This window comes from Rhinatrema bivittatum, chromosome 2 (genome assembly GCF_901001135.1).
Source record: "Rhinatrema bivittatum chromosome 2, aRhiBiv1.1, whole genome shotgun sequence".
In the NCBI taxonomy this organism is placed as follows: Eukaryota; Metazoa; Chordata; class Amphibia; order Gymnophiona; family Rhinatrematidae; genus Rhinatrema; species Rhinatrema bivittatum.
Genome location: NC_042616.1, coordinates 582,423,674 through 582,437,565, shown reverse-complemented (window position 1 = coordinate 582,437,565; position 13,892 = coordinate 582,423,674). Strand labels below are relative to the sequence as shown.

The window sequence follows — 13,892 nt, the reverse complement described above, 5'->3', positions numbered from 1 at the left end:
CCTTTTGTCTCTGGTAATCCAAGTGGCAAACAAAACGTTTCAGACCAGAACTGATTAATGTGTCACAAACCCAGTTGAGAACTGGGCAGTAATTCATTCAAGACACTTCTTTGGCATCATAACTAAAACAACCTTGGTATTCAGGCTGAATACCATCATTTATAAGAACAAATATTAGGCTGCTAATTACATTTTAATTGTAATGTGTTACACAGCAGAAATTTGTTTTTCTCACCTGGGACAAGATGGATTACAACAAATTAAAAACAAAAAAAGTAGGTCAACACTCTTTACCCAATGTCAAGGTAATACGTGCTGTGAGTGATGATTCTTTTGCTAGCCTATAAGTAATTTTGTCTTGCCTAAGTTGGAAGGAAGAACTGTGCAGTAAACCCTAGTAGTTGCATGACCCTAACCAGCACAGCAATCCCTCATAGTAAAACAAGTCATTTTTTAGTAGCAATATACTATAGATCATGCAAAAAATTCTATATTTGTTTCCAATTCCTTCATTTAAAAATTTCAGTAACTCGTCCTCTCTCTCACTTTCAAGCAACAAAATTATCCCAGCTGCTTGATGTGGAAGAGACTTATGAGATATATGTGCTAAGTCTTTCCATTTTTGCAACACTATTGAAGATCTGAAACAAATGTAGTCTTCCCTACATTAGTGACCTCTAATTTCTTTGTTAAAAAAAGTTTTATGCTTAATATATAGGAAAATACAGATTAATTTCTATCAGCCATGCTTCTCACATCTAAAGAAAACTATGGTAATAAAAGAGTAATTATTCAGCAAAACATAAGAAGATGAAAAGAGAATAATTTTAATTATTCTATCGTGCTTCTCTTTGACAAGATGAAACATAGATGCATAGGAATTCACTAGGGATGTGCAGAGGGACCGCATACGTTGCATTCGGAATTCGTATTCATCGGGGGGGCAGATACGTTGTATTCGGCAAGGGGGGCCCCCGATCCGTTCATGCGTTCATTCTTATTCGTTTCCCGGCTAAAATTTAATTTTCAAGACTTACCAAAACTCCCTGGTGGTCCAGCGGGGGGGGGGGGGGTCCGGAAGCCATCTACTGCACTCACGCCATCGGCTGCCTGTATTCAAAATGGTGCCAATAGCCTTTGACCTTACTATGTCACGGGGGCTACTGGTGCCATTGGTCAGGCCCATCACATGGTAGGATCACTGAACAGCCGGCACTATCTTGTGCTCCTACCTTGTGACAGGGGCTGACCAATGGCACCGCTAGCCCCTGTGACATCTTTGAGAAATGATATATGACCATCCAGATCATGGTGGTGCCATCTAAGATTGGGAGGTCCACGATGAAATCCGTGGATAAGTGGGTTCACGGTTCCCTGGGGGCTGGCAATGTTTGTAACAGCCTTCAGGGCCGGCAATGCAGTGTTTTTTTGCTGTGCACAGACAGGGCATGAGTCAATGTAAGCCTTGACATCTTGAGGCCGCCAGTAGAATTGCTGAAGCAGAGCAAGGGCTCAAACCTGTCCAGGGTGACCTGTGACACGAAAGTCATGGGCCCATTTTAATACCTTTTCATTTAGTTGGGAAGGGACAGGTATGGAGATGGCCAGCAGAATGTTAGTGGGGTCAATAATATGCCCGGGAAGCTCCGGTATGTCCTTGGGTTGAGAGATCATCTGTCTAAAGATTTTTGAGAGCTGGGCAATACTGCAATTTGAAGTCAAAGTGGGCGAAGGATAGGGACCAGCGAGCCTGCCTTATGTTCAATTACTGGGCATAGTGAAGGTATTCAAGATTTTTGTGATCTGTATAAATCGTGATTATAGTATTGAGTTCCCTTGAGTAGATGGTACCACTCTTCACAAGATAGTTTGATGGCTAAGAGTTCTCTATTGCCAATGCCATAATTGTGCTCTGCAGGAGAAAATTTCCTTGAAAAGAACAAACAGGTGTGAAGGACTCCTTTAAGCGACTGCTGACTTAAAACTGTGCCTATCCCAGGTGCGGAGGCATCTACTTCAAGGATGAATGGCCGCATAGGATCTGGAATATGGAGGCATGTTTTTTTTTCTTAAAGAAAGCATCCTTAAGTTCTTGAAATACTTCTATGGCTTCGGGAGGTCCGTCTGTAGTACTGGGGCCCTTTCAGGCAAGGGCTATAAGGGGTGCCACTATGGAAGAATAATTCAGAATAAATTGATAATAGCTGGCAAATTCCAAAAATCTCCCTCAAAGCCTGGAGACCCACTGGATAAGGCTGATCTTGTATGGCCTTTACCTTCTCAGGATCCATATGGAACCCATCACATGAGACAATGTATCCAAGGAAGGGCAATTTCTACTTTTAAAATGGGCATTTTTCCAACTTGGCATTGTGGGACTGTAGAAACTTCCCGACAATGGATGCTGAGATCCCAAGAGAAAATAAGTATGTCATCTACTACACAGATGTAAAGTAAGTCTCAAAAATGTAATTAATCTTTTTTTTGGAAGACTGCAGGTGTATTACACAGGCCGAAGGGCATAACTAAATACTTGTATTGTCCATCATGTGTATTAAAAGCAGTCTTCCACTCGTCACCGGTTTAATTTGGACCATGTTATAAGTTCCCCTGAGGTCTAATTGGGGAAGATCTTTGCATCTTGGAGGCAGTTAGAGTTTGAGATTAATGGTAGTGGGTTGCAGTCCTTTTTGGTGATGGCATTTAACCAACAGTAGTCAAAACATGGTCTGTGCAAGCTGTTCATTTTTGCCATGAAAAAGAAACCAGCTTTCAGTATTTGTTTTTCCACCACAAGAAGAGTGGTTCAACAAATCGCTGGTGTTGCATTTGGCAATCTGCCATGCTCCCAAACGCTGCCAGACCACCTTTCTCAATGGCATGGTTGAAAAGGGCCCCCAGATATTATAGGGCTTGTGAAGGCTGCAGAGTGCAGACTGCCTTTGGATAATTTGACAATCCAACCTAACTCTTGCAACAACAGAACCACTCTTCTGGTGACTCTCACACTCTTCTCTTCCAAATTTGCACAAAACAACCAATCATCCAGACATGAACGTACTAGAATTCCCTGCACAGGGCCATCGCTACTATCACCATGACGTTTGGGATGCTGTGGCCAAGCAAAAGAGAAGGGCTTGGAACTGAAAATGTTTCAAAGTGAAGGAACTGCAGATGTTCCTCCCAAATCAGGTTATGAAGATAGGCCTCTAATATCCAGTGATGTCAGAAATTCTCCCTGCCTTACAGCCATAATGACTGATCTCAAGATTTCCATCTGAAAGTGAGTCACATGAAAGGGCCTGTTAACTTGCTTCAAATCCAGGATCCACAAATTAAATGGAATAATGACCTAGACCCTTTTTAGAAACAGTACTAGGACCACTACCCTTGAACCGAGAAGGTGATAGACAGCACCAGCCATCCATTGCTCCTACCATGTGACAGGGACTGGCCAATGGCACTGATAGCCCCTGTCACATGATAAGGGCAAAGGGCCATCAGCGCCATTTTGATTAGTGGCAGCCGACGGCCCGAGAGCGGAAGATTTCTCCCGGGACCCCCGCTGGACCACCAGGGACTTTAGAAAAGTTTTGGGGGGGGGGTTGGGAGGGGGGGGATTTTAAATAATGAGATTTAAAGGGTTGGGATGGGTTTTTATTTTTTCAGCAATGGACAACCAAAAAAAAAAGCGTTCAAAACCGCGAACGAAGATTTACCGCAGTTTTACTATGAGCCCCATACCGGAAACAAGTCCAGTACTGATTCACATCTCTAACAAGTATAGAAAACAATCAGATCCAAAAATGTAATAAAACAAAAATGAATGTATTCTTTCATGAACCATCTTTGCAGAAAACCAGAAATCTTCATAAATACAATAAAATATAATTAATCATCACAACAGGTGCAGTGCAGAGCTAGGGCAATTCACATTACAACTAACATAAAAAAAATTTCAAATTCTGGTGTCACCTCAGCAAAAAATAACCCTCCACTGCTATTTTGTGAAGTAACACCTCAGCAAAAAATAACCCTCCACTGCTATTTTGTGAAGTAACACAAACTCTTGCAAAGAAAGAGGCATCTAGAACCTTGCCATACAGTCACAGCACTGACTCTCAGGATTCAAATAACCTTATGAAAAAGCAGTAATGCAAATACTACACCTGACCCTAGAACATTAATATATTACCTATGGGAATAACAGAACAAGCTGGACTACTACTACAGAGAAACTACACGCTAGCAGAAATACTGCATTTCAGTCATATACACACACAGGCAAAACAGAGACCGATCTTTACCTAATATACAGGCTGATTCAGTAAAGTCCGCGGGAGAGCAGACGAACGCCCCCTCTCCCGGTGAGCGCACAGGCCACTCGCCTGTGCGCGCGATTCAGTATTTAAATGAGGCCCGGCGGTAGAAACAGGCAAAAGGAGCAGCGACTGTCAGCGGATTTGACAGCCGGCGCTCAGTTTTTCCGGCGTCGGTTCTCGAGCCCGCTAACAGCCACGGGCTCGGAAACCGGCAAAATTGAGCGTCCAATTTTCGGCCCGACAGCCGCCGGCCCATTTAAAAAATTTTTTCTTTTCTTTTTTTTTTTTTTTTACCCTTCGGGACCTCAGACTTAATAGCGCCATGATATTAAGTTGGAGGGTGCACAGAAAAGCAGTTTTTACTGCTTTTCTGTGCACTTTCCCGGTGCCGGCAGAAACTAACGCCTACCTTTGGGTAGGCGCTAATTTCTTAAAGTAAAATGTGCAGCTTGGCTGCACATTTTACTTTCTGTATCGCGCAGGAATACCTAATAGGGCCATCAACATGCATTTGCATATTGAGGATGCTATTAGGTTCTGCGGGTTGCACGCGCGTTTTCCGCCCCTTACTGAATAAGGAGTAAGGTAAAACACACGTCCAAGGGCAGGTTACCAATGCGCTCCATCGGAGTGCACTGTACTGTATCAGCCTGATAGAAATAAGAGACCATAAATTAGAAACAGAAACATGCAGATAAAACCAAAATGGAAAGCCTGAGAAACTAAAGTCTGTGAACAGTGGAATACTGAAGAAAGAACAAAATACAAAAATATAAGAAATGCACATTCCCAAAGATGGCATAACTAACATCTCAAAATATATATATTTTTTTTTTTTTTTAACCTTTGTTGTCTGATCTTTGTATTTTTCTAATCAGTTAGTCCTGGTCTCTTTTTCCTATTTTTTTCCTTGTCGCTCATTTCCTAATTCCTTTTCAGTGTCTTTCTTCTACTACTGTCTTCTTCCCTTCCACACACACACACACACACATATACACACTTTCTCTCATAGACTCCCTCACATACTCAAGATCTCACTCTCATATGCTCCCCCCCCCCCCCACACACACACACACACAAGTTCACATTCTCTGCAGACACACCTATAAGCTCTCACTTTCTCACCCCTCCCCAGGCTTACATTCTTATGTACACACAGATGCATATCCAGGCACCCATTCTCACCCACATACTCAAATCCAGACTCCCATTCTCCCCCACAAACTGATGCTCCTATTTTCACCCACACATACACACATTCAAGCACCCATTCTTACCCACATATTCAAGCTTCCATTTTCACCCACACACAAACCCAGGCTCCCATTCTCACCCACACACAAACCCAGGCTCCCATTCTCACCTACATATTCAAGCTTCCATTCTCACACACACACAAACCCAGCCTTCTATTCTCACCCACACATACACATTCAAGCCTGTGCACAGCTTCCACTTCCTCCCCCTTCCAGGCAGGAAGATCAGTTGGCCTCTCCTGCTGCCACCGGCCTCCTGCTATCTTTGGGCCCACCGATCTTCCTACTTGGGGGGGAGGAAGCAGAAGCTGTGTGCAGCGCTTCTACTCCCTTCCCCCCCAAAATAGGAAGATCGGTGGGCCATACGGCCGCAGGATCGCTTTCCCCTGTGTGCCGTGCAAATGCACGGAATGGCACGCCGGCCCTGGGTCCTGCTCTTTGCCGTGCGGAGGTCCGGTGCTCCACCTCCGGTTCCAGTTGGATGGGCCTGGGTCCAAATTGGGTGGGCAGCTGCCCACCCAGGCCCCCCCATGGCTACACCATTGCTCAGTACCCCCAAAAGAATTTTAATCAGTCCAAAGGTCCTCATACTCAGACACATACCCATAGCAAAGCCTGAGAGAGCCCCTGGACTGCATCTTCTTCAGGCCGCAGCATGAGCACAGAGCGGACGTTTTCCCAAGATCACAAGGAGGAGACATATTTCCTGCTGTGCCCCCCACCAAAGCTCTCCTTGCAGCCTTCCACAAACCACCTGCCGTTCAACACTGCCACAGGCCAGGGAAGAAGAAAACTCACCCACACTGCTGCTCGCAGCTGTCCAAATTTGCCAGCTGAGTGCCTTCACCTTTTTTTTTTTTTGGTCTTAACTTTAAGCAGCAGACAAGAAACTCCCAGCCTAATCCAAGAAGGCAGGCAGTGGGAAGAAGAATCAGAGGAATAAGGTGAGCAGGGGAAATAAAGAAAGAAGAGAGAGTTAGAAGGTAGAAGACCACCCAACCCTCAGGAGTAGAAACAAAGTCCTGAAAGCCCCCTGGTCAAGACTGTGCTCTTCAGAGGGAAGGAGCATGAGGCTTTCACCACTGGAGTGGACCCAAATCCTCACCTCAACTGTAACCTCAGGAACCGCCAGCAACTTCCTCCTCTAATCAGCTTAGCCGGCCTCATTTCAGAGCAAGGAATGTGAACTGTCCATGCACATAGAGAATACTGGCAGGCTGAGGACAGGTCAGAGGTATATAAGGGGTGACATCGGCAAGCCTGTTATTTTCTGTCTCCATCTCTTGGCATAACTCGTTCGTCTGGTCTAACTGGATGATGAGGAAATTGGAATTTACTCCTCCTCCTTCCACCATAGACCACATCTGCCTTTGCACAGGAAGGTTTCTGCATGGTTTAGTTCAGTAGTTCTCATTACAGTCCTTGGCAGGATCCTAGCTAATCTGGTTCTTAGCCTACCTATCATAAATATGCCAAGATCTATATGTATGCATTGGGCAACTAGCATATTTAGATAGATCATATGATCTTTGAAAGCAGGGATGGTCCCCATGGGACTGGAGAAAGGCAGATGTGGTCACTCATTTTAAAAGTGGTAACAGAAAATAGGTTGGGAAATATAGGCCAGTTAGTGATTGGAAAACTAATGGAGAATCTATTGAATGAAAGGATAAAGTGTTTAGAATCCAGCAAGTTGCAGGAACCAGGATCTGAGGTAGCCTGGTTTTGCAAGACGGAAGTTGTGCCAAACAAATTTGACTTATGTTCAACTGGGGACTAGAAAATTTGATCACCGAGCCGACTCAGGGTGGACAATAATGGTCATGGCCTAGATTAGAAAATGATTCAATGATAAATAACAGAGAGTAGTAGTCAATGTAATGAAGTCTGAGAAAAGAAAGGTGATTAGCAGAGTGTCTCAGGGATCAGTTCTGGGGCTAGTTCTGTTCAATAACTTTGTGACTGTTAATTGTGGAACAGTTAGGAGGAAAAGTAAGTTTATTAAATGACACTAAGATCTGCAACATACAGGAAATCCTGAGGGAGTAAACTGAATTAGAAGTGATCTAAAAATTTTCAAGGAATGGTCTAATGCTTGGCAGTTAAGAATCAATGCAGAAATGTGTAGAGTCGTGTTTTTGGGGCATGGGAATCCAAAGGAGTAGAATATAATGGGGGTAAGAAGCTAATCTGCACTGACCATGAGAGAGACCTTGGGGTGATAGGGTCTGATGATCTCAAGATAGTGAACTAGTTTGATAAGACAATTAACAGCACCAGAGGAATGCTGAGATGAATAGGGAGAGGCATAACAGTAGGAAAAAGGAGGTGATAACAGTTGTTGGTGAGACCTCAACTAAAATACTACGTCCAGTTCCGGAGGCCATTCCTGCAGAAAGATATACACAAACTGGAGGTGGTCCAGAGAAAGGCTACCATAACAGTGAAGGCTCTGCAACAAAAGCCATGACATGAGATTTAGGCATTTAAAAGGAGAGACTGGGGATATACAGGAGAAACATTTTCAGTTTGGTTAATTTTTTCGGTTCTTTTAATGTTTTTATTTTTGTTTGGCTTGTTTCCCAAAACAAAAAAACATTAAACCCCCCCCCCCCCACTGCCTCCCCCCCAAAAAAAAATCTCTAAAGCAGAAAAAATTAAAAAAGGACCTCACCCCTCCTGCACCTAACATCCCTCCCGTACCACAAAGACAAGGGAGGGGCCTGGGCCTATATGGCTGGGCTGAGCCTCATATAGCTAAGACCTCCCCAGGTCTCTAACCCTCTCTTATCCCTGAAAAAACTGCCAGGGCTGAGACCTCCTTATCCCCCACTTACCCCTTCATTGGGGTTCCTATGGTGTAAGAGAAGGAGTGATGCCCACTCCATCCTTCCTCGGCTATCCAGTGATTTAAAAAATCACCAGCAGTCATAAGACCAGGATAAAAGTGCTGTTTACAACCGAAAACAATAGTGGTATGCCTATTTTGGGCTTCCAAAAAGGAACTGGGTACCCTTAATGAAGCAGCAGTTGCAGCCCTGAACCACTATGGCATGTCTGAATTGGGCTTCCAAGAAAGTATTGGCATTAGCTACATAGAGTGGTAGTTCCAACCCTAAACAGCAATGGCACAATAGCATTGAGTTTCCAAGAAGGCTGGAATAACTTGCTTGGAGGAACCATGGTTAGATTTTTACAACAGCCTGACTAAACTTTGTGGCTGTGGGAATTATATCAAAATTTGTTAATATGACATAGAAGGGAGCCTGGGGCTTAAGTATTGGTCTTGTCAAAGTTGAGGAAGGCAAAACCTAAAATGGCCTACTAGCGGATGTGATGGAGGCCATCATTAACAGATTTTGGGCATGCTTGGGACAAATACAGAAAGGAGTGGTAGGAAAAGGGTTTAGAAATCAGCTAAAAAAAATAATGGGGGAGTGGAGAGCTGGAGTTGGGTTTTAAACAGGAAGTTACATGCACATCTACCCGAATTCAATAAATCTTAACTGGGCAGATTGGATGGACCTTTTTGGTATTTATCTACTTTTATTTACTGTTACAATAGATAGTCACTTCAATAGTCCTAAAACCAGACCAGCTAGGGTGCTCCCAAGGTAAACCACTACACTAAAAATGTGAATAAACCTTTCTATGCATGTGTCTCTCTATGCAAATCACCACCATTCCCTCAGTCCAGATCTCAGCTACTGATCTCCTGTCCATGTTTTCCCTATCTGTCAACCACACATGCTAGGAAGAAAACAAAATTCATGTGCACCTAAGCTGTAAAAAAAAAAAAAAAAAAAGGAAATACTACTTTTAATAAGTCACTACTCCCCTATGCACATATGAGCTAATTTTCAGAAGCCCGTGCACATAAAAATGGGGGGGTTATGCCCGTGGCCGGGCCTTGCGCGCACCGCATGCATTTTTGGAAGGACCTGGCCAAGCGCGTAACCCACGTTATGCGCCGAAGTAATGGGCCTCTCAAAAGGAGTGGGCCGAGGCGGGACAGCGCCATTCGATGCTGCCCCAGGGAAGCGTGTGCTAACAGCCGGCCGGCGTGCGGAGATTACTTCTGCTTCCGAGGAGCAGTAAGTAATCTAACAAAAAAAAAAAGTAAGTAGCTAGGATGGGGTTTGGGGTTGGAGAGGAGAGGAGAGAGGAAAGGATAGGAAGGTTAAGTGGCCTTTTAAAATCCGCCCCCCCCCATAAGTGCGAAGGAGGCCATCCACCCGCACATGCACGCGGATGTTAAAATCCGCCACGCATGTGCACGTGGATATCGTATTTTATAACACACGCCGACATGCGCATGTTATAACATAGCCGCATCCATGTGCTCGCGCCAGGAACCACGCGCACATGGATGCGTGCACATGGGTCTTAAAAATCGACCCCATTTTGCTTAAGACAGGGTTCTGCCGCCATTGGCGTTCCCGAGTGTCCTAGTAAGGGACAGAGCCGTCGGCGCCATTTTGATTGCTGGCGGCCGACGGCCGTAGTGTATGCGATGTGTCCCGGAGCGGTGTTGCCCCCCCCCCCCCCGCTGGAGCAGCCCGAACTATTCTGCCGTTTTGCGTGCGTTCGGAGGGTGTGGGCAGTAAGTAGAAAAGTCATGGGTGTGGGGCGTGTGAGGAGGGTGTTTTTGTGTGAGTTTGTAGGGTGTGGGAATAGCAAACATGTGACATGTGAGTGGCCTCCTGGTGTAGCATGCTGGAATTTTGTGGGTTTTTGTGTGTTTTGGAAGGGTGTGTGAAGTAAGTACAATTGGCATGTGTGCGAGGGTGTGTGAGGAGGGTGGATTTGTGTCTGGTCGGAGGGTGTGTGAATCCCAAACATTGGTCACGTGTGTGTGGGGTGTGAGCGTTGTGCAAGGTGTAAGACCTTGCGCTTACGTCCAGCAGATGTCGCTGTTTTGTGGAACCAAATTTTAAAACTTTTTTACCAGCCCCCGGTGTGACATATATGTAACGTAAGTGTAGAATAACCTTGCCGTATGTGAGGTGAAGCTTGTGTCCAAATTTGAAAGCAATCAGTTCACACGTTGCTGTGGCTGAGCCTGGTTAAGTTGAAAAAACAGAACAGAGCAGTAAAGGTTACAGTTTGTGTGGGTTTTTTTTTTTTTTATACCCCAAATGAACAGCACCAGCAAAGAATAGTTTAAATATGCAAGCACACCTTCCTGGCCCCCCCCCCCCCCCAACCCGGCGAAATAGAGCAACCCACGCTACAGCCCCCCTCTCGGGAGATGTGGAGAATGAGTGCCCCCCCCCCCCCCTGTGAAAAACGCGCGGCGGAAAATAAGAACGGTCCCCCACCGTGCTCCTCCTCGGCTACCTGTGTAAACTGCCAGCCGGTGGCGAGAGTGTGTGCTAGAGTTTGTTCCGCCGGCTGCCATGTCGCAAAACATCACCGGTGAAAGATGTGCGTCTGGATTCCTGACCTAGTAAGGGCAAATGTCCGCTGAGGATATGGCGCCGACGGGCTCTTGCCCTTACCTTGTCACATGGTGTACCGACGTCATTGTTGTCTCCGTATAGCATAGTAAGGGCAAGGTCCGCCGGCGCCATTTTGGTTGCTGGCATCCGACGGCCCTACTGAATGCGATATGTCCCGGACCGTTCCTGTGGTGCCGGCGGAGAAGCATGGACTTGTTTCAGGTGTAGTGTGTGATCGGAGTGCAGTGTGTAGGTGGGTGGAAGAGGGTACTTTAATTTAAATTCGGAGGGTGTGTGAAATGCGTGGCTTCCCAATGTAGCAGCCAGGAATCCGTGTTTTGGTATGTTTTGGGAGGGTGGGTGAAGTAAGTGACATTGGCAGGCGTGTGGATGGGGGTGTGTGGTGTGATGAGTGTGGATTTCTGTGTGTTATGAGGGAGTGTGAATGAAAGACAATAGCCCTGTGTGGGGTGTGGTGTGTGTGTGAAAGGTGTAAGAGGTTGCGCTTGCGCTGATGGCCACCAGATGTCGCTGTTTTGTGTAAGCAATTTTTAAACTTGTATTACCTGTCACAGGTGTGGCCTATATGTAATGTAAGTGTATAAGATCCTTCCTGTATAGGAAGTGAATGTTGTGTGCAAATTTGAACACATTCGGTTAAGAGGTTGGCGAGATTAGCGACGAAGTACAAACTATTTAACATTTTTATTTATATAGATGTCTGCTTTTTGCTGGTCCTCTTAGCAAATCCTGCTTTTTTCCTGTATCTTGACTATTTACTCTGGTTTCTAGTCTCTTCCTGATATATCTAAAGAAAACTAGCCTGCAGAGAAGTATGTCTTTACATACCTTCACGTGTTCTGTTATGTTTTCCAAGTCCAGAAGGATGGCATAGGGTGCCAGTACAACCCCAGTGAAGTTCAATGCAGGAATGGCAGTACCAAGGCCCTCCAAATCACTTAATAGCACTCCTGTGCAATTATCATCACAAGCTATGGACAGAGAATGCTCAGAAATAAATATACATATATTAAAATTCAAGGAAAAATTCTCTTTTAGAAAGAAAGATGCATATGAATAATGCTTTAAAATGTAAATCCCATGCCATTTGAAAATAAGGAAAAACAGTTTGGATTAAATCTGGCCTTCTCTCACTCAGATAAGGTAGCTCGAATGTGAAATAACCAAGGCTCATTCTGGTTTGGATTCAGATTTAATTTAAAAGCCAATAGCATGGCCCATTCCATATATATTCCTGTCCCACATAGATTTGTCCCAGCTCACAAATTTTAGAAAGTTTAAGGAAAGTTAAGCAAGATATATATAGAAACAATTTGTAAAAGGTTTCTGCACAGAAATCTGTTTGAAAATCAGTTTGAGGTGTAAGTACATAGCTCAATTTTGCATACTCTTACATGCATAGTAAGTAGGTGTTCCGGGAGTGGGTGGTAGCAGGGCCGGTAGAAGAGTGTCCAGCCGCCCTAGGCGGTGTCGTTATCTCTCTCTATCTCCCCCCTGACCAAAACCGCCACAGTACCCCCCCTCCCCCAAATCGCACACAGCCTACCTCCAGACCTTAGTTTGTATACGCGATCTCACCCAATTCTCAGTGCCCGCCTCTCCAGCCTCGTTCAATTTCAAATCTGCCGCCCTCACGTGGGGCTATGTCACCATGCCCGCTTCTGGTGCCCTAGGCACCTGCGTAGTCTGCCTAATGGTCCTGCCGGCCCTGGGTTGTGGGGGGGACGGAATTGGAGCAGCAAAAACATTTACATAGCAAATCACCTGGACCGGATGGTATGCATCCTAGGGTACTGAAGGAACTCAAAAATGAAATTTCTGATCTAGAAGTTAAAATTTGTAACCTATCATTAAAATCATCCATTGTACCTGAACACTGGAGGGTGACCAATGTAACCCCAATATTTAAAAAAGGCTCCAGGGGCGATCCAGGTAACTATAGACCAGTGAGCCTAACCAGTAGAGATGTGTATCGTGTGATCGATCGTCTTAACGATCGATTTCGGCTGGGGGGGGGGGAGGGAATCGGATCGTCGCGGTTTTGTTTTTTAAAATATCGTGTAAATCGTAAATCGGGGGAGGGTGGGAAAACCGGCATACTAAAACATCCCTAAAGCCCACCCCGACCCTTTAAAATAAATCCTCCACCCTCCCCAAAATGTCTTAAATTACCTGGGGTCCAGTGGGGGGGTCCCGTTGTGATCTTCCACTCTCGGGCCACGAGTGCGTTGATAGAAAATGGCGCCGGCGCTACCTTTGCCCTGTCATATGACATATGGCCGGCGCCATTTTTCATTACGGCAACACAATTCGAGTGCAGGAGGTCGTTCCCGGACCCCTGCTGGACTTTTGGCAAGTCTTGTGGGGGTCAGGAGGCCCCCCCAAGCTGGCCAAAAGTGCCTGGGGGTCCAGCGGGGGTCCGGGAGCGATCTTCTACGCTCGTGACTTCGGGGACAGGAACCAAAATGGCGCCGGCGCCATTTTCTATCAACGCACTCGTGGCCCGAGAGTGGAAGATCACAACGGGACCCCCCCACTGGACCCCAGGTAATTTAAGACATTTGGGGGGGGGGGGTTCGGGAGGGTGGGGGATTTATTTTAAAGGGTCGGGGTGGGTTTTAGAGATGTTTTAGTGTGCCGGTTTTCCTGCCCACCCCTTCCCCTCCCCCTTCTCCCGATTTACGATTTTTGACGATAAATCGGGGGAATTCCTATTAAATATCGCCTCTAACGATTTTTGACGATTTAAAATATATCGGACGATATTTTAAATCGTCAAAAAACGATTCACATCCCTACTAACCAGTGCTGGGAAAAATAGTGGAAACTATTCTCAAGATCAAAATCGTAGA

General features: G+C 45.5%; 1 protein-coding gene across 1 annotated transcript in view; it reads right to left on the bottom strand.

Annotated features, from left to right (window-relative positions):
• Positions 1–13,892, bottom strand: part of LAMA1 (laminin subunit alpha 1) — a 395,343-nt gene that overhangs the window by 134,022 nt on the left and 247,429 nt on the right. The window contains exon 33 of the mRNA XM_029591028.1: positions 11,869–12,011. Within this exon, the coding sequence (XP_029446888.1) occupies positions 11,869–12,011 (143 nt within the window). The remainder of the gene's footprint in view (positions 1–11,868; positions 12,012–13,892) is intronic.